The 25,167-nt window shown below is 47.2% G+C and overlaps 1 protein-coding gene across 12 annotated transcripts in view; it reads right to left on the reverse strand.

The window, feature by feature from the left end:
* The window catches only part of LOC8053731 (lysine-specific demethylase 3A), a 335,808-nt gene that overhangs the window by 11,406 nt on the left and 299,235 nt on the right, over positions 1-25,167 (reverse strand). For 3 of the 12 annotated variants that reach the window (XM_040503278.2, XM_040216829.3, XM_040216830.2), the window contains 11 exons: positions 11,135-11,849; positions 8,476-8,641; positions 8,135-8,209; positions 7,829-7,956; positions 7,568-7,697; positions 4,381-4,613; positions 2,597-4,317; positions 2,333-2,513; positions 1,898-2,271; positions 1,598-1,839; positions 948-1,538 (listed from right to left, as the gene is read on the reverse strand). In XM_040503278.2, the coding sequence (XP_040359212.1) occupies positions 948-1,538; positions 1,598-1,839; positions 1,898-2,271; positions 2,333-2,513; positions 2,597-4,317; positions 4,381-4,613; positions 7,568-7,697; positions 7,829-7,956; positions 8,135-8,209; positions 8,476-8,641; positions 11,135-11,849 (4,556 nt within the window). The remainder of the gene's footprint in view (positions 1-947; positions 1,539-1,597; positions 1,840-1,897; positions 2,272-2,332; positions 2,514-2,596; positions 4,318-4,380; positions 4,614-7,567; positions 7,698-7,828; positions 7,957-8,134; positions 8,210-8,475; positions 8,642-11,134; positions 11,850-25,167) is intronic. The other 9 variants (XM_040503280.2, XM_040503284.2, XM_040216827.3 and 6 more) reach the window with 6 other exon arrangements.

Genomic DNA, 25,167 nt, shown 5'->3' on the forward strand with positions numbered 1-25,167 from the left:
GCAGTTATCTTTCAAATCTCTGACCATTGTCAAAAGTGGTCTTACCGCTTATCTCGTCAAGGTTCACTCAGGACAACCGGTCATTGTACTTAAGGGTCATGACAAAAGCCACTGTGTTGGTTCCCAGTTTGGGCCATACTATTTGTGTTTTAGAGGAAGGAGAGGTTATGTTTTTGTAACAGTAAAAGTAATAGACCATAGAGATTGCATGAAATGGGGAAGAGGGGCAGTTACCCCTCTTCACCATTTCATTACGCCCATTACCACTCCACCTCGTGCGGCCCCAGGGTAGGTCGATGGAATAGGAAGGCGTAAATAGGCGCGTCCCAGCGACTATCCTCCAGGAGTTTATTGATTTTAAGGTATTGCCATTTACTGAAGCAACACTTGTGTGCAACTTTTGTCGCGAGACAAATTTGGTACTGCCAATGGCCATGGCACCAATGACAAATCCAGCTGAAAAAATATTAATTCATACAAGCGGGTTTTATATATTTTTTTTATCTAGCATACCTAGTTTACACCCAGATATTATTTATTCTTTTATTTTAATAGATACATTGCGAAATTAAACTCCGAATTTCAGAGAATCGGGAACCAAATCAAAAATAAACTCCCATAAACTCCAAATATTCGGCAAAAAATGAACTCCGAAAAACACGCTCTTAATTTCACGAAAAATAAACTTTAAAAACACGGGATCCTAGCTATTGGACACACAAGCCTTTGCTCATGAGTCGAGACGTTTAGCATTAATTCAGAAAGCAGGTGTGGCGTTCCGAAAAGGGATGTAGCCGCCAAGGGAGGCTTACTCGTCTTCCCAAGGCATTTCGTTCAGGCAAGCAAGCAACGAGCCCCGACCTCTCACCAAAAGCATCAAATCTGGACCTGAAATAGCCCTATACCCAGTGAGCTTCAGTGGCATTAAGAATGCAGAGTACACTGACCTGGCCCCTCTTCCACTGCTCTTGGAAGACGAGCAAGTTGTTCTTGTTGCGGGGTTCGTGTAGCACCAGCAGCTTGCCGTTGCAGAGCCACGAGTGGGGAACCTTGGGGTAGAGCAGCGAACTCTCGGCTAGCGTGCACACACGCACAGGCAGGGCGTCCCGACCCGCCTGGGAATTGGGGAACCGGCGGCAGAAGTGCAAAAGCTGTTGCTCCTCCTCCTTCTTAGCCACAGTCTGGGCTATCACTGTCGTGACCACCTCCTCCACGCTGCTCTTCTTGCTGTTACCGCCAGTGGGACGAATCAGCAGCTCGCGCAGCGTTGAGAAATCGTCACCCTTCTCGTCCTCTTCCTCAGCACCCTTGCCGCCACCCTCCATCTTGCCAGACGAGTTGAGGGCCACGTCTGCTAGCACAGAGAGCGGAGAGCCTCCACTGTCCGAGCTGTAGCTGCCGCCCACTTCATCCGACGAGCTGTTGTTCACCCCGTTCACAGGGTTTTTCTTGCGCTTGCCTGTTCGAGCAGTTTCTCCGTTCAGTGTGCTGCCCTCCTTGTCCGAAGAGAAGCATTTGCTGACGGCACTCATCAGTTGCTGCAACAGGACACCAGTTAGGCCCCCCCCACCAATGGAGTTCAACGACGGCGCCTTACCTTGCAGACTCCGTTGGAAGAGGGGTTCTTCTTGCAGTCGTCTTCGAGGCTGCACGTGCCGCAGCCGCAGTAGGCTGGAATGTTCCACTCATGTCGGATCCGATGCAGGTCCTGGCCGACGTCCCAGAGCGCACTGCCCGCAATTATCTGGGTCATCATAAGTTTGTCCTGTTCGTGTGGCTGCCGGTTGGCACACAAAAGCCACTGAAACTCATCCCTGTCCTTCGGGGGCGTCTCCTCAGCTGAAAAAGAAATGCAGCATCAAGCACCGACCCAAGTCGCTCAATTCTGACAACTCACCTTTCAAAGTGCCATTCTTCTTAGCCTTGTAACAGTCTATACACACCACAAAGCCACACTTGTGGCATACCCAATGAATGTTGAAGAGAGTTGTTTCACAAACATCACACATTTCACGCACACCCTGCACTACTCGCTTCCACGAGACAGTCTTGTCATCACCCATGTGTAGAGACTGCGCTTCGCGCTCTTGCTCCACCAGATCACAAAACTGGTCGCCCACGTGGGACAAAATGATTTTAGCAGTGGTAACGTCCAAGTCCTTGGGAGTGTGTTCCAACGGAGGCAACCACAACTTCAGGTCGTCTTCGGATGCGTCGCTTGGCTCCGAAAAACCACCACTCAGCACCGTGCCATTCTTCCCGTAACGTAGTCTGCAAGAAAAACAAAATGGTTAACCACCCAGTCTGGAGCAAGTTTCAAACACACACATACTTCCTGAAAGCGTAGAAACGGCAGAATATATTTGGCATCTTCTTATTTCTTTGATTAGGTGTCATTCTACACTCCCTACACTTGGGGAGCTTGGGTGCCACGTCATAGCAGGAACCATCCTGTAGGAAAGGCTTTCCAGACTTCTTCAGCTGGGCTATGGTAGGTTTCTCTGCCGATCGTGCTGCGAGAGACCAATAATTATAAACCTCAAAGACCAGCATTTCACATTCAATCCACAACATCCATCGCAAAGTAAATACTGACCTTGCTTTTTCCGAGGGACTGCAGCCACCTCCTCTGCAGGTTCCTGCTTCGTGCCCTTGGGTCTCCTGCCCCGGCGACGTGAAATGGTCTCCTGCTTTTCTTCCTTTTTCGGAGATGCCTCTTCTGGTGCAGCATCGCTATTGCTCTCACTATTTGCTCGTTGCCGCTTCGGTCCGGCCTTGTCTCTCCCTGCGGCACCCCGCTTACGAGAGACCCGCGTCTTGCGACTCACAGCTGGTTTCTCCGCCTCCGATGCTGAACTAGAACTGCAATCATCCCTAACCGAGCCACTTGCCTCTGTGTCATGTCCATTCACTGGGACCTTAACAGACACTGGTTCCAGTTTGACAGGAGATACGTTAGCACTGCTGGTTTCTGTGCGTACCTCTCCTTCCGGGGCCTTCTTGTCTTCAATCTCAGAGTGACGCTGAAGCCAGGCCTTCTTTAGCTTCGTATGGTTGCTGCTACTGTTGCTGATAGTGGTGCACGTGCTAGGGGCTGGGCTTGGGGTCACACGCGTGTCAGAGTCGGACTCGTGGACTATGGAGGAGGAGCCACCAAGGCTTCCAGGTTTGCTGTCTTCGCCCGAAGCAGGAGAAGGAGCATTGGGAGGCCTCGCCTTAGTCCTCCCCTTTTTGTAGAATGTCTGATAGCTATCCTGACTCGTCGACTGCTGCAAAGGTTGCTGTTGTTGCTGAGCAGATTGTTGCTGAGGCTGTGATGATGGCTGCGGTAGTTGCTGCTGCTGCTGCTGCTGCTGCTGTTGTTGCTGTGCAGCGGCAAACGGCCGGAAGGTGTCTTGCTGGGTAGGAGTCTTTGTTGCCATTAATAAAACAGGAGTTGTCGCTGCACTTGTAATCAAGGGAGCTGTGCCTTCTGGAGCAACCGTACCAGCTGGCGGCGTCGAAATCAGGCCAGGCACTGAACACGGAATGGGTGAAGGGCTTCCCTCCGTCTTGGGAAGCTTGAGGACTTGGGCCTCCTTGCTGCTCTTCCGCCTGACCCCACTAGGAGACAGGCCCCCCTGCTGGAGGTTGAGCGGCTGCGGCGAGGGAGGAGTCAGTCGCGGAGGCGTGGAACTGGCCGTGAGGTGTGTCGAGGGCGAGCGCGACTGGGGCAGAGGCCGGTATGGGCTCTGCAGGGACGAGCTGAACGCCAGCTTGGGGTCCGGATGCTGTGCCGGCCGACACACTGGCGTGCCGGTCGTAATGCCTTGGATACTTCTCAGGTACTGCACTGAACCCTGAGGTTGGCTGGGCCCAGGTGACATGCCGGGGGGAAGCAGCTTCGAAGCCTGCGTTGTCTGGGGCGTGTAGATGGGGTTCGGCACCAGGCCCTGCAGAATTAACTGGTTGGTGTAAGGTTGAGATGATTTTGTTGACTGGCTGCCATAACTGCTAGCCGAACCAGGTGACGGGGTGCTGAGAGGAGAGTCCTGCCTGGATCGCGAGCACTTGACCAGGTTCTGGGGTTCTTCTTGGGGAAAACTGGATGAACTCCTCGACAGGGAGCCCTGGTGCGCGGGGGCGGGGCCTGCTGAGTTGTACTCGTACGGCCGAAAAGTCCCTGGGGTTGACATGGCCGGACTGATCCGGTCCTTGACGGGGGGCTTGGGACTTCCCCTCTGCCCACCTGGCGTGGAGGAACGGTCGTAGCGCACGTCCTTCTCCATCCTTGGCAAGGGGGAGGAAACAAGGGGCTGGCGGTTCCCACTGGATTGACTGAAAGTAAGCAACCAAGGTGTCAGAAAGAGGGCACTCGTAAAGGTCCCAAAAGACAGTTACCTATGATGTGACTTGGATTCCTCTCGCGCTTTGAGCTGGGCTTGGGTTATGTACATGGGCTGTGAAGGCTGGTAGCCGTAGAGGTTGAAGCTGGGTTCACCCTTCGAGCTGGCCACAGTGACCGAACAAGTTGACGGCACGGCAGGGCTGCCCACCTTGGATGGCAAGTTTGAGCCAGCCAGCATATGGTTGGTCTTTGGCGAAGAGCGGGCAAGGATCTCCAGCTTTGGCTGCTGCAACGATCAAGGGTGCCAGTCACCCTCCACCCGATATACGAAATATGTGGCGCCCCCAGTCTGCTTGACGCATTGCGATGTTCCAATATATGGCACCAGATATTATCGAGAAACTCGAGACGAAGTTGACGATGGTTTAACATTTTGTGATTGCAATACACACAGAAGGTAGTAGGAGAGCAAAACGAAGTACAGTGGAATCTCGTTAATACACACTCTCTTAATTCACACTCGTGGATAATTCAAACTAACATGCAGGTCCCGTCTTGTGTGTTTCTACACTCAGTGTCACTAGTAGCGTTGCAGTACAGCACCAGGCGAGGAGAGAAAGGGCAAGCACTAAAAAGGTTGGGGAGGAAGAAACCTCCTCTCCTCTCTAACATTCCTAGTGCTCTCCCTTTCTCCCCTCCCCCTCCTCTCTCATCCCGCCTTCCTAGTGCTCACCCTTTCTCTCTTCGCATGGCATTGCCTTCACCTCCCCTGCACACAACTAGTGACACGGAGTAGAGTCGCCGACCGATTTTATGGACTCTGAGGGGACCCCGAAATCGTCTGAATACAGTATAGACCACTTACAACGTAACCGCTTATAGTGCAGGACCGGGTATAACGCGGCTTTTTTAAACCACCGATTTGCCTCCCATAGAACTCCATGTAATTACATACCGCTTAAAATGCAGGCACGCGAAGGGAAATACCGGTTATAGTGCGATTTCTGGAACAGCCCGCCGACCGCGCCGACCGATCGGCCCAGCGAGCACGCTTCCCTGTGCGACACTAGATAACGGCGCTAGCCGCAAGCGGCACTTGAGGGGCAAGGAGGTTGCTCGAAGAAGCGCCAGAAAGTGGGGAGAAGCAAAAAGAGAGGCTTCAGTTGCCAAAGCGACGAAGGGAAGCACGCACGTGTCGCTCACGTGCGTGCGTCCCTCCGCTGAGAAGTGTTCGCACGCGTAGCATGCCGGTCGCGGGCCGGCTTCTATCCGCGAACATGGCGTCGGTTGTGATGGTCGACGTAGACGGCGTGGTGGAAGCTCATCGTTCCGCGTAAAAGCGCTATCCTTGACTGTGAATTTTCGTTGTGTGTCGCTATGATAACCCAGCACGTACTAGAAGGGAAGATCCACCGACTCGTGCGGCGATGTCGTGGCAGCACTCTCAAGACGGCAGAAACGCCCGTGTCGTCGTGTTTGTTTACTTCGACTACAGTAGTGCTTTTTAAGCATTTGTGTTTTCGAACATCGCCCGGATTTCTTATTTGGAGCATTTCATGCCAGTGCTCAAGTTGAAGGTATTACTGGCGCGTACTGTATAAAGGATATGAATTTTCACGCGTTTTCATCACCGGAGAAAAGTGATTAGGGTTAGCAATCCTGAATGCTCGCAACGTCCGTCCGCAACCCGCGACGCCGTTAAAAGGCTGCGCCAGACAAAAGTCGCTCATTTCTTTCAAAATGTGTGACACTCTTGAGAGACAAGTGTACTAGTCTGGTGAAATAAAGACTTTCCACTAACTAAGCTTTATTTTTCATCTAACATAAAATAAATTGTTTTACAAAGGTAAGTTGTCTCATGGCATGTATTTTGGCCCGAAAAATTGGTGTTTTGGTTATAGTGCGGATTTTCGTGACTCCCGCGACATACGTTATGTGCGGTCTACACTGCAATCAAGTGGTCCGAAAAATCTATTTCAACCAAATTATCAGATTTCCATGCATATTGGCAACTTTCTACTTGCTTGATGTCAAGTTTAAAGGGAAGATGGGGCACTTCTACATTTGAGAAAAAATGCTTGAATTGCGTTCATTTGGCCTTTAGAATAACAGATATCAAAATTATATTTCAATGCGACGCGCCGGAGAGCCACAAGAGCAATTTCAAAAAAGGGCTGAAGCCCCGCCCCCCTAGCCTTGGGCAGCCAAAAGAGCCGTCGATGACGTCATGGACAGCGACTGTCTTTCGCGTTTTTCTCGCGTTTAACAATACTTACGCAGCAAATGGTTTGGGTATTCGGGTTCACGGGGTAAAAATACACTAGAATTCACTTCTAACTCATTTTTTCCAAGAAGCTCCGTAGCTTCCCTTTAAGTTCTCGTGCAACTCCCGTTTTGTATTGTCCACTTTTCACTTGTTTGTTTATCTGTTTGATCATGGTGCTGCGCTTTGTCGGCGACTTCATTGGCCCAAACAGCGAAGTTGAAGTTGGTGCCATTTGGAGACAATGTTTAGTCCATTAAGCTTGCTTCAATACTAAGCCTATCTGCGAAAAACCTTCGCACTCAAAGACCACAAGAACAGCAAACGGCCGCTCTTCTCGCGGTCACAACCGAAAAAAAAAAAAACGCGGACCACAAGAACAACTAGAAGAACCATAATGGGCAGACGGCGGCCACGTTGGCTACAGCGGAACTGTTCTCTAGCCTCAATCCCGCTTGTTTATTGCATAGGATGTGGTATCGAGGCTACATGGCAAAATCAAAACAACCAAAATGTCGGCGACTAAGCTCGCGGCGGCTGTTTTGTGGGTGTGAACTAAGGCAATATCGCAAATTACGTCAAATATCGAGCGATGGGCTTTATGGTGTCCGAAATTTGTAAATGTTATACATTAACTGTGACAGTTCGGTAAAAACGTCCGAAAAATCGGACAGCGACTGTATAGGAACTCCCAGTAATTCAAACTCTGCATTATTGAAAAAAAGTTTTGTCCACCTCGGGCTCAAATTAACGAGATTCCACTGTATTTGATGGCTCCCTTTTCTGCATGCTTTATTTTATTTTGTGCATTCTGAGCTCCTGATAGTAAGAGGAAATGAATTGTGCCGCTTCCAGGAGATGTGAAGCGTTAGAGTCGGCATAAGCGTACATCGTTACAGCCCCACAATACCCCTTAACGAGAAGTCTTTTGGGATTTTTGGAAAACGTCTGCTGCCCCCGCTTCGGTGTTTCCTCACCTCAGCATGCGACAACCGATGATGGGCTGGGACCTGCCCTTGCAGGTCCAACCTTTGCTGCTGCTGCTGAACCATTGACATCCACCTCTCCTGGTCCGTCGCCTGTCTCATGCGGGCTTCCACGGAATACCTGCAGACAAAAAGGCCCCTTTATTAGACTATGCCAGCAACACTCCTATCCAGATATTAAGGCTGCACAGACGCCAATGGAAATCATCCCGACTTGGACGGTTCTAATGAGCCACAAGTAAGTGTAGTTACTTTTCATGATGATGATCCAGCTCCTGTTTTTCCCGCTGCTTTTCAGACTGGGTGATGACTGAGCTGCTCGAAGTGTTGACAGCAGCCTTGGAATAGGGTAAGCTGGCAATGGGGCTCCAGCCTGCCCTCTGAAAGAGCACCAGAGAAAAGACACAGAGGTTACAGCCCCAGCAGCATCCTCACCTCCACTGGTCCTAACATTACCACCAAAACAGCCGAAACAGCGCACATTCACCGGGGTTCCGCTACTTTCTCGGTCAAACTGATTGTTCACTGGGGCAAGAGGAGATAGATAATATCACGTACGATGCAACCTGTCTTGGGAGAATCTAGAAGGTTTTGATGCGGATTTTGAGCCACAGACATCATTCTGCCATATGTCTGGAAGGCATAAAACAACAACACTCAGTCACCCAAGCCGAGAGCACACCTTGCCAAAATGCCTGTCACGCTACCTTTTGCCCAAATTGAGAGAATTACTAGACAGACCTAGTGGGTACACAGTCAAAGAACCGTGAGTGCCGAAACCAACAAGGACCTCGTTCACACTTGGCACTTAAAGTCCCTTCTCGAGCAACAGAGTCAAGATGTCCTGCTGTGCTCCCCCCTCCCCTTGAAAGGGGTGCACCCCCCGAGGGAAGGCTCACCTTTTGACTAGCCAAACGCAGGGACTCCTCAAAGTGCTGCTGCACGGCTTCTCGCTGGACACGTTCCTGCTCTTCCTTCTTGTGTCGCTCCTGCCGCTCTTTTTCAGCCTTCTCGCGCTCCAGTAACTCGCTTTTCTCCCGCTTCTCCTCCTCCTCTCTCCGCTCCCTGGAGGGGAAACCAAAGCCCATTTAAACACAGGTCAAATTTACCGACTACAAAAATCTCCGCTCACAAAGCAATGCACTCGACACGTGCCACCGATTGAAGCCATGCAAATGAAGAAAGCCACCCTGGCTGATTCGTAAGCCGCTTTAGGCTCTGTTCAGATAAGATCAAGCACGCGAGTCCGGACATATTTTTTGTTAATTTTTTTTTATATGTTACTTCTCAACATCTATAGGGAACGTAATCAAAAGATTTCCAGAATACATAATATTTAAAGAGAATAAATTTTGTGTGTGCCAGAACAGCATATTTGATTTTTGAAGTTTTCGTTTATGTCATGTTTGGTGACACCTACTACGCAAACTACAAATATCAGAACTTTAATATTTTGCACCTATAGTAGATCATGGGAACTACTGAGCGATATATGTACAGCATTGCAGAGGTCATATATTTCGCATCAAATATGTGAAAACATGGCTCCCTTCACGTTTTGTCACCAGATTTCTGAGCTGTTATCTACAAACATTTAATAGCTACAACATCGAACTTTGTCATATATTGTTATTCAAAAATTGTTTATATAAATAATTGCTTTATCTTTAAATTTAAATTTTTTATGTCACTAAAAACTTCTTCTAAATTACAAAATGGAGAAATTTCAAGGGGATAAAAAAAAAATCCTCTTCAATTTTTCTGAATTTTTTTTTTTTTTTGTGATAGTTCTTGATTATAGTCTTGAGTATATTCATGAGAAACATGTTGCATCATTTTGTTTCCTTCAAAGTTACAGCGCTGCAAAGTGTACCTTCCATGCCGGCATTTTTGCACAATGACACAGACGAGATTATCTTTTGATTCAGTGTATTTTATGACTGCCGTGATATCCCAAGAGATGGCCCACCTATAATTGAAAGCAAATCGGTTGAAAACAAGGAGTGCGCTAACTTTCGGTGTGCGAGCACCAAGAGCTGAAAAAATGTTAGTTTTAGATTTTGTGACCTGCGAAACTTGTAATCGCGGGGAGGGGCGATGGAACCTCCCCAGTCAGCAATTTTCGCTTAACTCCTGCCATGGCTAAGTAACACCATTTCTGCTGAGGTCACCATTGTCGAGGGCCCTGCAATTACTGTAAGTGAGCTATCTTTCGGTGTTTTTAAAGAAATAGCAAATCGTGTCAAAAATAGGGGGGGGGGAGCTATCTTTCGGGGGTGGGGCATCTCTCGGGATTAGATATATTTTTTTGTGCTCTATTTGGGTATTGGGCTCAAGTTTGAGTATACTATTGAATAAAACAATACCCGGGTTGCTCGTCCTTTTTAAAAATTAAACCAATAATCCTCCCTTTGAAAATGACAACTTAACTTTATCCCCAAAAGTGGGATAAACACTTCTAATCACTGCACTACATTCTTTTTAACAGAAAGCAGCAGAAAATTAAGTACAAGGGTGTGAATCTTTATATCTATATTCACGATGAAGTGGAAATGTTTAAGCCACCAAGCTTGTTACACTGCTATTCACGACAGTTGTATGCCCGGCTGACCAGGGTAAACCTGCGACTTCATTGGCACTTATAGCAAGACGTTTCCGAAATTAAAAATATTTGGGTTTATTTATTCGAGTAAAAAGAAGACAAATTGAAAAGGTAAAAATAAAAGATAATGAGTTAAGATATTGAGCGCGCTAGTTGCCCGCATTTGCAGGAGGGTGTATTCAGACGTCAAGTTTTTTTGCCCCTCTTTAAACCAGACTGACGAATTCCTCAAGCCAGGAAACGGGCGCCTAAGAGCTGCACTCTAAAAAAGAGCTCAGAGGCAGAATCGCAGAATAGCTAGCCTTCAGCTGGTACACCAATAAATAAGAAACTAACTGCTAGTTCAGGTGCCTTCCCAGAAAATAACTTTGTAAAAGTAACACAATTCGATATGCTCAGTAGATTCACAGCGCTTTTTAGATACGAACTTGGGGACAAAAGAAAAGTTTTACATTACCCGTCAAAAACATGTGAAGAGGAATAGAATTCCATGAATTCCTACATTCCGAAACAGATCAAGTTTAAGTTTGCACAAAAGAGGGGGCCTTCTTTAGAACATGCATGGCATGAAAGTCAGGCACAAGTGACCACAATAAACATTTTGCAAAGCACCCAGTGCTGTCTGCGGCACAAAAGGACTACCAGCAACGGCCTGTACAGAACCGGCTCTAGCAGACGAGGGAGGGAGGAACGGGGGTAGGGGCAGCTTGGAGGCTATGGGTGACAAGCAGGCAAGCAGCTGGGCTACCCCCTCTCTCACTGCTTTTTTGGTGTCACATGGTTGATGCTGCGGAGGCAAGGAACGCACAGCGTTCATTTGTGTGTGGCCTTTTGGGAATTTGTTGAAAAAACATGTATTTGGATGAAGAAAACAGCAAAACTTTATCCTGGGACTGAACATGAGTGGCTGCAGAAGGAGCCCCTGTGAAGTAAGCCCTTGCTCGGAGCACACCTACCTCTCCATGATGGAATGCCTCTCCCGGTTGAGGCGGAAGTCCTCCTGAAACTGGGCCATGGCCCAGGCCTGGCTGTTGGACGGGGGCATGGCTGCCATCTTCTGGCTCCACAGCACGTCCAGGTACTGGCCCTGACTGCTGGCGGCCGACATGAGCAGCTGCTGGTAGGCCAGGGGGTTACTCATGGGGTCCACGTGGGGCGGTGTCACCACGGGCGAGCCCGACTGCAGCCCGTACGCCATGAGGTGGCTGCCGGGCTGCCCCGGCCGCGCACCCTCTGCCCCTCCGCCCCGGGGCGGGTACAGGCCCGGCGGCGGCTGCTGCTGCATCAGGCGAGAGTGCTGCACCGAGTCCAAGTGGCTTACGCTGCTCACCAAGCTCGGGTCGCGGTACACGCGCACGTCCTCCGCACGGGTACTTGGCTTGGCACTTACGGGACCCGCACTACTGCGCATCGTCGGCGGCGTGCCAGCGGGGGGCCGTGGGGGGCCTTCCCGGCCACCGTCATCGGAACGCTCGCTCGCCTCTTGGGGGCTGCGCTGCGGGCTACTCAGGGGACATTCGTCGCTGCCCCGCCTGGGCTCCTCCGCGCCGACTGCAGGCTGCTGCTCTTGGGGCGCAGCTAAGGGGGCAGTCTCTGCCCTCGGGGGACTTTTCTTGCCAAGTTCCTCTTCGCGGGTGCACTTGCGGGAAGACGCCTTTCGTCGTCGCTCACCTGCACATAACAATCATCCATTAATACTGTCAAGAAGGTTGAACGTACAAAGACAAGCATGCAAACGGTTGTGCTCTGCTTGAACGCATAAAATTTGCTGTCGAGAACACCACCAAGCAGGCATGATTTTGATGCGTAACACAAATTTTCATTTCATTGAAACCACAGTGCTGACATTTGGACACACCCTCCAGGGTTAAAAACCAAGTTCAATTACTCAATCTATGTGTTATTAGTTTATTCGGTCAAGCATTTGATTATTAGCAGCATCTTTGGTCACAATTACAATTACTTCTTGTTGCATCTAGCTGATTCAAGAAGGTAAAAATGTATATCACTACCAAATGGCTGAAAATGCGCAAAGCAATATTTTTTTAAAAAAGGGGGGGAAAACGCAGCTATTTGTGGAATGATAATTACGCCCAAACCCCAAAAGAGCAATTGAAAGTTATGCATAAACCATATCTCATGCACCATCCACTCAAATAGGGTAATGAGTTTCTCTTCTGAAGAGAACAATACAACTTTATTATTCCTGCTAAATTAACAATTCGAAAAGCAGTACAATAAAACAGCGTGTTTGCTTCATTACAATGAGCGATGCTTGTAAGACAGCACGAGAGAATGGCCCAATATGGTACATTTAAGATAGGAATCGACACACAAGCAACTTCACACATACAGTGATGTGATTGGCCTAAGCCATTTTGGAGCACCTTTTGTAGCAGCCAAAACAGTGTTTTGGAGCAGCAAAAGTGGCCTTTGGAGCAGCCAGAACAGTGTTTTGGGGCAGCAAAGGAGGCTTTTGGAGCAGCCTAAACAGTGTTTCGGAGCAGCAAAAGTGGCTTTTGGAGCAGATATTCTTAGAAAAATTAAGTATTTGTTTTAATTGTTGGACAAACGAAGGCAACTTTGTGATATATTGTGACAGAACTCGCTGTTTGTGTTTTACTGCTGAGACATCCCACAAGTGTACAGTGTTATAGGCGTTGCCGAGCCATTCCGAAAAGAACACTTGTCACCGTTTTAACTGGTTCCCGACGTGCCAGATTTTCGTCCAAAGTAAGCAAACGCAAAACAATGAATGGCAAGCGTCCTGGCTGGCGCCTTTGCCATGCAGTCATGTTCACATGCACGTGAGGGCAACTTCAGCAGGCTTGAAGTAGCACAAGCTTCGTAGTGCGAGCGGAGACAATGGCTGTTCAATCGAAACCGAAACAATGCCACTCTCCTCCGTCGCCAACTGGTTCCCAAAATAAAGTGCAAAGTGTAACTGTCCAGCATACAAACAAAAAAGCAGTCGAGCGGCCTGTGCTTGCCAGGGCGGCAGGCGATGTACAAGCTAAACACACAGAAAAAAATAACCTAAGTGCATCGATGCATGACATCGCGAGCCAGGGTCAAAACGTTTTTGGAGCGCTTTTGTGCAACGACCAAACTCGAGGCAAATAAGCGCGCTGTGCGGGTTCAACGTGCAGACATTGCCTTCTTTGCTTTAGCTCACTTCTCTTCACCAACTTTCTTTCGCGGCAAATTTTTCACGTACCGGGCTCCCTCTTGGATGGAAGTCCACCGAGAGGAACCTAGGTAATCAGTATTTCGACAAGCAGTCTTTGAGTTAGAGGGCTTTTTGTAGTAGAGTATGATTTAAAGAAGGCTAGGAATGTCGAAGAACAAGTTTAGAAAGCGCCATATCTGCAGCGACGTGGGGACGGCAGCACTCGACGTCGCGCGACCACGGTGACTGTGGTCGCGCCAGCGCTTCAGCTCACAAAGTAACTCTCGTCGCCCAAAAACATGGTTTTGTTTCACAGCATGACGGCATTGCTGGCACCCGGCACACTAGCGTCGCGGCACCCGCCCGCGCCCGCGTCTATCGATCAAAAAAATTAAAAAAAGACGCGAGACGAGATTTTCCAGACGACGAGGGACGAGGGCAGGAGCAACGTTGGGCATGAGGGCACGAAACGAGAGACGGCGGCAAGGAGGTTAAGACGGCGGGAAAAAATATGCAAGACCGGATGGACGATTGATGCAGGGTACTTTGTGTCGGGCGGCCGCTTATGCCACTTAGCTGACGCATGCGCAATTACGGTTCTCAGTTTAGTTTCGGTTTTGAAAGGCGACCGAAATTGCTCCTTCGGCGCAGGCTTGGCGCAGATTACCTGTATTTTGGCAAAATGTAGCAGGATGTAGCAGGGTGAGCCCCTTGGCGCAGTTTGGCGCAATTGGCGCAGCAATCACATCACTGCACATAGCTGAATAACCTTGAAACGCATGAAAAATTATCTTTGGAAGCCGGCTGCTGAACTTCCTGAAATGAGCCACTGAACCAAAACTAGCTACTGATATTGCTTAGTGCATCATAATGGAATCCCAAGCAAAATTTTCTTATCAAAATAACACTAGAATCATTATTCACACCAATCCAAAAGAGGCCATCTCCGGGTTCTTAGTGGTTTTTCTTATTCATCTCTATCCTGTTGCTTCATTTCCACTCTTGTCTCAGTCAACTCAAGCAGCTACCTCTATTTGCCCCTTTTCTCTATAACAGTGGTTCTCAAATGGGGGTCCTCGCGGACCTTATTTTTTTTTAGATTGAGAAGAGAAGTTTTAATTTTCGTGCCATGTGTATGTATGTGATTAAGAGAGGTCTACTTCACACTATCCCTTATTTATATCCATTTATTAAGTCATTATCATAATTAACCTATACCTTTCCCTTCCCCTCCCCATAAACAGGGTCCTCCATCATCTCCGCCTATCCACAAGGGGTCTGCGAAACATCAATGGTTGAGAACCACTGCTTTATAATGTTGCGAACATTAATCTGAACCAACATATTTTTATGAGCATGAAGGTTATGACTTCTACGGCTGTGTACAGAGCCCCATATTTCAGTGGGCGCTTGTTTGGTATTTTACCACAATTTCAACTGTCTCATTAAGTTTACTTGGTAATAAAATATGTCTAAGAAGACTAGAAAAACATACGGGAACTCTCTTTTGTACCTTACCATCGATTTATACATACACTCATTTAACAAACACCTTTTGCAGGACTTCTAATTTTTAGGGTCTGGCTGTACTCTGAAAACTACCGAAATCGGCTAAAATAAGCCGAATAGTAGACTTCACCCAATATGTCATAACAGAACGTCTTAGAGAAATACAAGCTGAGTGAATAATTAAATTGAAGTGAAGAGCAGTTTTAAAGATGAGCAAGCGCTGAATGCATTAATGAAGCTTGCACATGTTAGACCAGAGACGTGCTGTGTCCAACTGTAGGGTTAGGAATTAGACCACCAGGGCCAGACCCTTTAAATAGGAGAGCACCATCTGTCGCACGGAAAGGCAACTAGCCCCAAACACCACCTTTAAGGTTACCGCATCGATCAAGCCAGACTGTGCACATTTAAATGTTGCAATACTAATCCCAATAGATTTGCATTTGGTTGTGTAAAATCATACGGAGGGTGGTTTGATAACCCGAATTAGTGAAGAAACTGTATTTGTCTTGTTCTGTCATGCTGTCCTGACTATAAGTCAGCCTGCGCTGACTTATAGTCAGGACTGCGACTGCCCTTTCGGCATGGTGAGGTCCGTTTCACGCAAAGATTTAGAAGTGAGCCTGATACACTACAGATAGTCAACATTGCTATTAATGAAAAGTGTGCAGCTATCGCTTTTTGAATACGGCTTTATTTGTGTGGAGGCTTTACTCATAGACACGGAAAAAAGCTAAAATTAACTCCTTGCGTGCTTGTCTGGCAGGCTTAAACAGCTGAATAATTACAGCATTCAGAGTGCAGAGTACAATTCAAAGTGACATTATCAGAATATTTTTGAAGTCAATACGTGTAACGATTGTTTTCCAAGGATTGATCACAATAGTAACCATGTTCGACAAGGTGTGGAAAATTATTCGAGCGTGAATACAACTTACTGAACAATAAATTAAAATTAATTTTGTGCAACAGATATTAAAGTAAGTACTTTATTTGTGTGCGTGCAAAATGTTAGAATCTGTGGCAGAACTTAAAAATAGCCCGGAGAAAATTGCGATATAATCAAATTTGGCTTTTACATATGCAGTCTCTACAGATAATGTGCTAGCACCATCCAAGCAAACAAAAAGGGACACTGCTTTCGCAAAACCACTTCCAGATATGAAGCCTACCTGCCTCGCGTGCTGTCTGCAACCTACTAGCGAGTTTGGCAGTCAGAGGACTTGCGAGCACAGTGACAATCGGTGGGCCCGCAGTCACCGGACTGCCAACTGTGCACTGCGAGTTACAAAAGCTTGCGACTGGTCAGGAATAAACTCTAGAATAACATGATGATGCAACCGCAAGTCTTTCAACTCGTCTAGCCACACACATTCCTTCATCTTTCACAACAAGGTGGCTACGAGTGCATCACCAAAACACATTAAAGAATGTTAAAGGGGCCCTGCAACGACTTTTTTACTACTTTTTAATTTGCACCGAATCTGAACGCACTGAAAAGTTATAGGCAAATTATAATTACAAAAACAAGCAAAAAATAACCTCCTTCATGATGTCCTTGGTTGCTTGGGTGGCCGTGAACTAGACGAGAGATAGTGAGCTCAGCAAGCGGTCACGGCTCGAGAGGGCGCCACTAAAGCATGTTCTGGATAGGCTGTATGAAGCTAGCAGCCAGGGCGGCTCGTATTGTGTTTGCTGTGCGATTAAACACTAATTCGGCATGACACTCCATTGGCCACAAACGATAGCAAACACGGGGTAAATAACAGTCCAGAACGAGAGCTACTTCACGCTGCCATACCGCCGCCAAAAGGCGAAACCGCAAGCCAAAGCTGCTTCGCTGAAGGCCTTGAGAATGCTCGAAACCGGTCGGATCCTCCAGTCCGTACGACCGCAGCGCCGCCGCATACATCTGGGACCATTCTACGCTCGCCGCTCGTTGGCACCTGATCCCACTACACCTTTCTAGTGAGCGCCGCCTTTTCCACCGCTTGGTGGCGGGTATGTCGATGGGTCATTTCTTGTTTCCGTACTTTCTAAACTGCATTTGTTTCTTTTCTGATCTAAAATAGTGAACAGAAACTACTTTGACAAATAATTGAAACGGTTTGCACGACTAATATTTTGTATTTCCACTAAAAAGAAGCTTTTAGCGGCTCCGACCAGTAGTAAGCCCAGGACCAAAGACGTCACACTTCGCGTGTTTTCGGTACCGTGGGCCGCCCCGTAGGTGGAGGAGGTTTCTGCGTCGTCCGGTTAAAATATGATGCACTGATATTTACTTACTCTAGCCGTGCCCGCTGGCTTGCCCGAACCCCGAGGGACGTGGAAACCACAAAAAAGGTAGACGCTTAAATATGATTGCAGGGCCCCTTTAAGGAACTAAGCCACTCTCACTCTTAATAAATTAATGGTACCACTCAGTCTCTTGTTCTTACTTTGAGCAGAAAAATAAAAAGTATTTCTTAGCGTGTGATAAAGAAACTGCAGTTGCATTTCACTCACGACCTCCTCACCAAACCACGAAACTTGTACTGGGGCGACGTAAACAAACTGGGAGCACCCTTCAAGATGGAGCCTTGAAAATTACTTTTTCTTTTTTTTTTTTTTCACTTCTAACGTTGCAAGGTTTAGATGCCTATAGCGCACACTTGAAGAACAGAAAGCTTTATCCAGTTATTCTTCACTTGAGTACCAGGTACGGCGTGACTACGTTACACAGCAGAATGTCCAGCCATCCCATTGACATGGCCACCTGACACGGGGGATTCGTGTGGTAGGCTTCTGAAACCGGGCCTTTAGAAAACGAGGCAAGAGGGGCGAGGTGTTTTGGTTGCTTTTGTGCGCCACCCACAAAAGGCTGTTCGGACTCCATAAAATCTTGGATTGGAACCATTTTTGCTGCTATTTGTGCAACTACAGCTGCGCAGTGGTAAGGCATGGCTATAAAGCCAAGCCGTGATAATAGCGGAGGGAGTGAAGCCGAACCAGCACTGTCTGAGCGACCGAGTGGACAAGAGAACCCCAGAAAATGGCAGCTTTCCCTTTCCTCATCTATTTCAAAAATGGTGCATGCGCCCAACAATCTCTGAAAAAGGACAATTCATGGTTTAACGAATATTAGGCCTAGGTGAACGTTGGCCCAGAGAAATTATGGTTACTGTTTTACTATTTCATCTAAGTAATGTGTTCTCAAACTGTTTCAGCGATTCATATTTTAGTTATGTTGGTCAAAAAAAAAAAAAAAACTTTTCCTTGAGGTACTTCTCACCCCATCTCCCTCACAGCTTCCAAAATAACCCAAAACTATCCTCAAGGAATCAAATGAAGCACTTTAACTCACTAACGTTGGGTCTAATCTCTAAACTTGGTGAGCCAGACTTTACACTCCTAATCTGGCAGGAGTAATTTTTTCTTTTTTTAGATTGAATTATTAAGATGTTTTTATTAAAAATTTAAAATTCTGCTTGGCTCTCACGCAACAATCACATCACAATAAGAAATGCACAATGAAGGAGTAAACACAAATGAATCACCGAAGCAGAAGGTAAGCATGCATGTTGTTGTCATGAGGCATTTGTTTAGAATACAACTTGCGTAAACTTGTTTGTACCGCCCATATACAATGATAGCCAAGTTCCCGGGGTAATGGTAGATATTTTATTTTTATTTATTGCACCCTTAAAGGGATGCTGAACCGAAATCTGGATTCCACAAAACATGAGGCAAAAGCGTGCAACGGGATGCTACGAACATCAAAACATTACTCTTAAGCGCGAAACACATGTACGCTGGTTTCATCGCTCTCCGATGCTACGAAAACCATCGACCCCCAAGGTCATTCCGGCAGTCCGCACGTCGAATCGAAGGTTTCGTCGTACATGTGTTTCGCGCTATACAGCCATATCTCGAACCGATGACCAGATTTCTCAAAAAAAAAAGAAGGCGGATTTGACAGATACGTTTACGTCTTGCTTCTCAGAGAAGGAGAGGGAACGGCCTCGCATCTTTGCCGCCTTGAGGGGGGCGAAACAAAGAGAGGAGGAAACCAGATATCTTTTGCACGCGCCTCGTGGGCCTGGTTCAATCTCTACCTCTTTTTCCAAAAAGTATGGCCGTCCATTCAAGATATCGCCTTACAAGTAGTGTTGTAGGGACCGTAGCATCCCACCTACAACTCCTGCATTGTTTTTTTTTTTTTTGTCCAAATTTCGGTTCACCATACCTTTAAGGCCCAGCAGGGCATCATAAGAGGGGGGAGAGGGGGAAGCAAGGAACAAAAAATATTTGCACTTCATATCATTTTAGGCATGAGAAGTAGTTATACTGCAAAAGTAATGTCCTTGTTTGTGGAATACATCAGATTTGCTTGCATAACAGAGCAATTTTGCCATAAATTTTTATATGAGTGAAGACTACCGGCTGTGTCAACCAAGTGTCGAAAAGCACCGATGCTGCATGTGCTAGCAATGCAAAGATGTGCGTTTGTTTCATCAGTTTGTTGATATCGTAATTAACAAGCAAAATTTCAATATACAAGCAAAAAGCAATTTTTTTATTAGATTGTTATTGCGAATTTTTGGTTGGCTGAGAACTGCTCATTCCATTTACAAGGACCTTGGTGCTACTATACCAGTGACTTGTAAAGGGGCTCTGCAACGATACTGGACAGGAATGTTTCTCACCTTACTGACACTAGTGGAACCAGAGTATGCTCGCACGCAACGCCCCTGACAAAGAAGCTTCCTTTGTCACCATATGATTTCGAGGATAAAAGAGGATGCTTTCTTTCAGTCTCTTTGCAAAATATGATGACGAAGTTCTGGGGATAGCACTGTTGATGTTGTCAAGAATGCAAACCCCAGGATTTCATTATGAAGCTTTGCGATCCCTGCCGTGACATGAGCACTGCGTCGGCATTTGATTTGGGCTCGTGACAGTCGGTGCCAAGGCAGGCACTTTGATAGTGGCTCGTGCCCAATCGCTGCTACGACGAGAATAGTCAGGCCTAAGCAATGTGTGGAAGATAGCACGTTCCCGGGACTTTGCCAACCCCAGTGCGAGGATATACAATATCCTCGCGCTGTTCTGGCCGCTTATTCCAACTATGAGGTGGAGCCAACTTTGGGGGATCTCCCCGAAAGTCGAGAGCAGTGAGCCACTGCGCACGCGCGTCAATCGGTTCATCGAGTTCGAGCCAAGGCAGATTCAAGGAGCGACCATTATGAACGACAGACCGTCTCCGGATGGTCACTCAAAAAATGTGACTCCACCTTCCACTCTTCGATTGGAAGAGGGTGCCACGGAAGTGACGGAACGGTTGTTCTCCTCCCTCGCAGATTTTGGAAACCGATGTGTATCTACAAGTGGAGTTCGCCATAAGCCGCCAAGTGTACAAGCCAAACCAACCATGGCTGCACATGTGCACAAGTAATAACTGCAACTGGGAAGTTAGTTGCAGAAGCAATTAACAGCGTAACCGAGGGCCAACAAAATTGGGGTCGAGGAACTGCCCGGCCCTCAGACCCGTTTTTTCGTTCATGGAATATATACGATGAATTCGTGAAAGTGGCATAGGGACGGTCGCGTCAGCTTTTATGCGAAGAGCTGCTGACATGAAGACTGCGTTGAGCATCGTAGGGCGCTTTTTCGTCGTCGAAAACAATGTGGAAGTTCTGCTTTCATGCCCAAGTGTGCTCTGCAAGCTCGACAAACGACGGCCATCCTGCGTTCAGTGCTCGAACCAAGCAAGGGCCCACCTAAACGTGTGCTCCTGCATTTTCGCTCGCTCTTAAACCTCAAAAGTGCCCATCCTTCCATGATTATCACCCAATTTTGAGTGGGCACTTGCTCTGTATTTTACGCTAACAAGAAACTCAACATAATGCATAAAAAAAATGCCTTACTTTTACATTTCTGTCTTGCTGTTGACATAAAAAACAAAATATACTGAAAAAAAAAACAAAAAAGTTTAGATTATGATGTTTTTAACCAGCTTGCTTGCCTGCATACTTTGCTTCTTACAATTAGAAAGTTTTCTTTTTTTTTTTTATCTTTTTAAAACTAACATGTTTGCCACTGGGACATTACACATTTTTCCATCTTCCAGATTTATAGACCCTTTTGCTGTTTACAAACATGAACTGCCCCTTGCATCCCAGGCGACTTCTAGTCGCACAGTCTTTCCAAGCCTGTTGAGCTTGCTTATGTCACCAGTGCTAGAAAGCATATATGCCACACGAACAACAAAGTCGAAGATTTAACGAGGGCCTTCAGCTGTACAATATTATATCTTGGAGATAGGAAGTTGGTTTACCAGAATACTCTAAACATTTTAACAGATCTCGCACTCCTTCACTCTTTTGGCATTTACCAGGAAAATTGCTGGTTAAACGTCTAATCCACTTTTCAAGCAGCAGTGTTAAGGTAGCCTTTGTTAATTCTTTTTATAAACTGGAAGTTCTCTGGGATGTCCAAGACTGGAGCACTACCTGGTGGAGTTAGCCATAAAATGAGTCTATAGTCTCCTCATGCATGACACTTAAAAAATGCCATCTCTTCGAGAAAGAATATTGATGTACAGCCTGTGAAGGATTCTTTAAAGGGACACTGACAGGGTATTTATACTCGCCAAGGTTTTTATTTGAACACGACATACGAGAGCCCAACTACCCAGAACACAATTTGCGGCTCAAACTTCTTTTTCTTTCCACCCGAAAACCACCGATCGAGAACTGACCGGTTTCACACTCGCTCACTCAGTTCTCCGTGGTCACATGCCGTTTTCTACGGTTTAGACACAACCACCAAACATATTCAAAGTTGTAAGTCATCGAAGGCACACACTCAATGCTAAACATAGACAAAAAATATGATACCCATTCTTTCTGTGGAATGTAAAAAGCTGCAAATAGTGATTGAAAAAATAAAAGTTGCACAGCCACGTGACTTCCGGTAACTTTCTCCTCCATGTTTCTTCTCCCTCCCCAGTCCGGTTTCAGTTTCGAGCAGTTGCGTTTTTTACTTTATTAAAATATATGTAATGCTTAGCAAAATATTGATTGTGTAGTCTTCTGACACCATACTGGATCGCCTGGCAAAAAATAAAAACATTTTTTGGGGGGTATCAGTGTTCCTTTAAAGGGGCTCGCCCTGCAATCGTATTTAAGCGTCTAACTTTTTTGAGGTTTCTACATCTCCTCGGGTTCGGGCAAGCCAGCGGGCACGGAGAGAGTAACTAAATATCAGCGAGTCATATCTTAACCGGACGACGTGGAAACCTCCTGCACCTGCGAGGTCGACCCGCGGTGCTGAAAGCGCGCAATATGTCAAGTTTTTGGTCCTGGGCTTACTACTGGTCAGAGCTGCTAAAAGCTTCTTTTTAGTTGAAATACAAAATATAAGTGGTGTGAACCGTTTCAATTTTTTATGAAAGTAGTTTTTGTTTGGTATTTTAGATCAGAAAAGAAACAAAAGCAGGGAAACAAGAAATGAGCCATAGACATACCCGCCACCAAGCGGTGGAAAAGGCAGCGCATACTAGAAAAGGGTAGTGGGATCAGACACCGACAAGCGGCGAGCATAAAAAGGTCCCAAATGTATGCGCCAGCACTGCAGTCATACATGGGCTTGCGGATCCGACCGGTTCAGAGCATTCGAAGGCCTTCGGCGAGCAGGTTTGGCTTGCGGTTTGGCCGTTTGGCGGTATGACAGCACGAAGTGGCTCCCGTTCTGAACTGATCTTTACCCTGTGTTTGCTGTAGTTTGTGGCCAACAAAGTGTCATGCCGAACAGGCCCTTTAAAAAAATATCTAAAGCCCGTGCGCGCCGTGCAACGAATAATGGGGGTCCTCCCTCTACCATGCGACATATGCAAGCAAACGCAGGTTACCACGACAACAACTTTTGTAGAGTAGATTGTTGGGCTAGTTGGTTTTGGAATTTGGAATACATTTTAGCGCTCAAAAGACGGGGACAAAGAGGCGAGAAACAGACAGCACAGCACAGCACAGTCTGTTTCTCGCCTCTTTGTCCCTGTTTTTTGAGCGCTAAAATGTATTCCAAACAACTTTTGAGCAGCTGAGTCGGACGAGCAACGAGTCAACGGCTGCCCCTTTCTCGCCCCTCTCCTTGGTACTGGCTCTGTCGTCTGCTGCACCAACGCTTTGTCGAACCTGGTCGAAACCTGCCACGGTTGCCGTGCAAAATATGTGGATTCGGTGACACTTCAATACGTGAAGGTAAGTAACGATCAATAACATATTCAAATAAGTTCACCTGCCGCGATGTCTTTACGCTGCCACAGATACGGTAGGCTGCCAACGACGTACGACTCGGCGGATGGGCTGCAACGGCTGCTGGCGGTAGCTGCCGGGGTGTGCGCGCAGTCGTGGATGCGCAACAAGAAAGCGAGTGATCTGTACCGAGGGTTCCCAAAATTCCCTGCCGTCGCGGCGCTGTACGTTTCGCAACAGGTCTATTAGTGTTTAATCGCGCAGCAAATGCAATGCGAGCCGTCCTGGCTGCCTGCTTCATACAGCCTATCCAGAACATGATTTAGTGGCGCTCTCTCGAGCCGTGGACATGGAGTGCCGCAGCCGTGAGTGCTCGCTGAGCTCACTGCCCCTCCTCTAGTTCGCGGCCACTCAAGCGACCAAGGACGTCATGAAGGAGGTTATTTCTTGCTTGTTTTTGTAATTTTTATTCGCCTATAACTTTTAAAATACAGAGAAATTCGAGAAAAGTTACATTAAGTTACTATGCTGAGTGCGCTCAGGTTCGGTGCACAAATTGCCCGTAAATCGCTTGACAAAAATAATCACAGTGATGCGATTGGCCTAAGCCTTTGGGACAACCAAAACAGTGTTTTGGAGCAGCCAAGACAACGTTTCAGAGGACCAAAAGTGACTTTTGGAGCAGATATTCTTAGAAAAATAAAAATATTTGTTTTAAATGCTGTACAAATGAAGGACACTGAGTTGTGTTGCGTTCTGATGTGACGTGTTGTAAAGAACTTGCTGCTTGTGGTTTTACTGCTGAGACATCCCACAAGTGTACAGTGCTGTAGGCATTGCCAAGCAATTCCGAAAAACCGCTTGCCACCGTTTTATTGGTTCCCGATGTGCCAGATTTTTGTCAAAGTAAGCAAACATGAAAAAAATGGATTGCAAGCGTCCTGGCTGGTGCATCTGTCCTGCAATCATGTTTGCATGCCCATGAGGGCAACTTCAGCAAGCTTGCAGTTGCGCGTGCTTGTCATGCAAGCGGAGACAACGGCTGTTTGATCGAAACCGAAACCATGCCACTCCACCCTGGCACCAACTGATTACCAAAATTGTATGCAAAATGTAACTGTCGAGCATACGACGAAAAACAGTCCAGCAGCACGTGGTTCCCAGGCCGGCAAACAAAATACAAGCTAAACACACAAAAAAAAAAAAAAATCCTGTGCACATTGATGCAAGACATCGCGAGCCAGTGTCAAAACGTTTTTGGCGCGCTTTGTGCAATGACTGAACACGAGACAAACAAGTGCGCTGTTCGGGTTCAGTGTGCAGACATTGCCTTCTTTGCTTTAGTTCACTTCTCTTCACAAACCTTCTTTCGCGGCAGATTTTTCACGTACCGGGGTCCCTCTTGAAAGAAAGCCCACCGAGAAAAACCTAGGTATTCAATACTTCGACACAGCAGTCTGAGTTAAAGAGGGATTTTTGTAGTAACGTATGATTCAAACAAGAACAGGAATGTTGATGAACATGCGACGGTACTTAGTTTCAATCTGCAGAGACGTCGGGACGGCAACACCCGATTTCGCGCGACCACGGTGACTGAAAGGTAAGGACCAAATATAGTTTTCCCAAGGCTGTTGCTTTCAGGAGCGAGTGCTTCAGCTGAGGGGGATCTGTGGCCGAGTGGGCTAGCGCAAACCAGCTCGGAGCACATGGAGCGAAAGCTCGCGCTGCAGAACCCAGGGATCCTGGGTTCAATCTCCATCCCTGCCCGTTTCGGTCTGGATAAGCATCGTACCGGCGTGCGGTCGTGTATCACTACTGTGTGGTGCACGTTACGCTAAAGACCCCAGGCTAGCTGTTGTACTGCACTGACTAAATTGCTCGTCTACAGCAAGTGACTCGTTGCAACCTTGAAATGGCTGACCGACTACACGCTGTATAAATATTCACCCAACCCCAATTGTTTAGTGCTTCAGCTTATGAAGTAACTCCCACCGCACAAAAACATGGTTTCGTTTCACAGCTTGACGGTATGGCTGGTACCCGGCACGCGAGCGTCGGAGCATCCACACATCCTTGC

This window comes from Ixodes scapularis, unplaced genomic scaffold, assembly GCF_016920785.2.
Source record: "Ixodes scapularis isolate PalLabHiFi unplaced genomic scaffold, ASM1692078v2 PGA_scaffold9__187_contigs__length_104089568, whole genome shotgun sequence".
NCBI lineage: Eukaryota > Metazoa > Arthropoda > Arachnida > Ixodida > Ixodidae > Ixodes > Ixodes scapularis.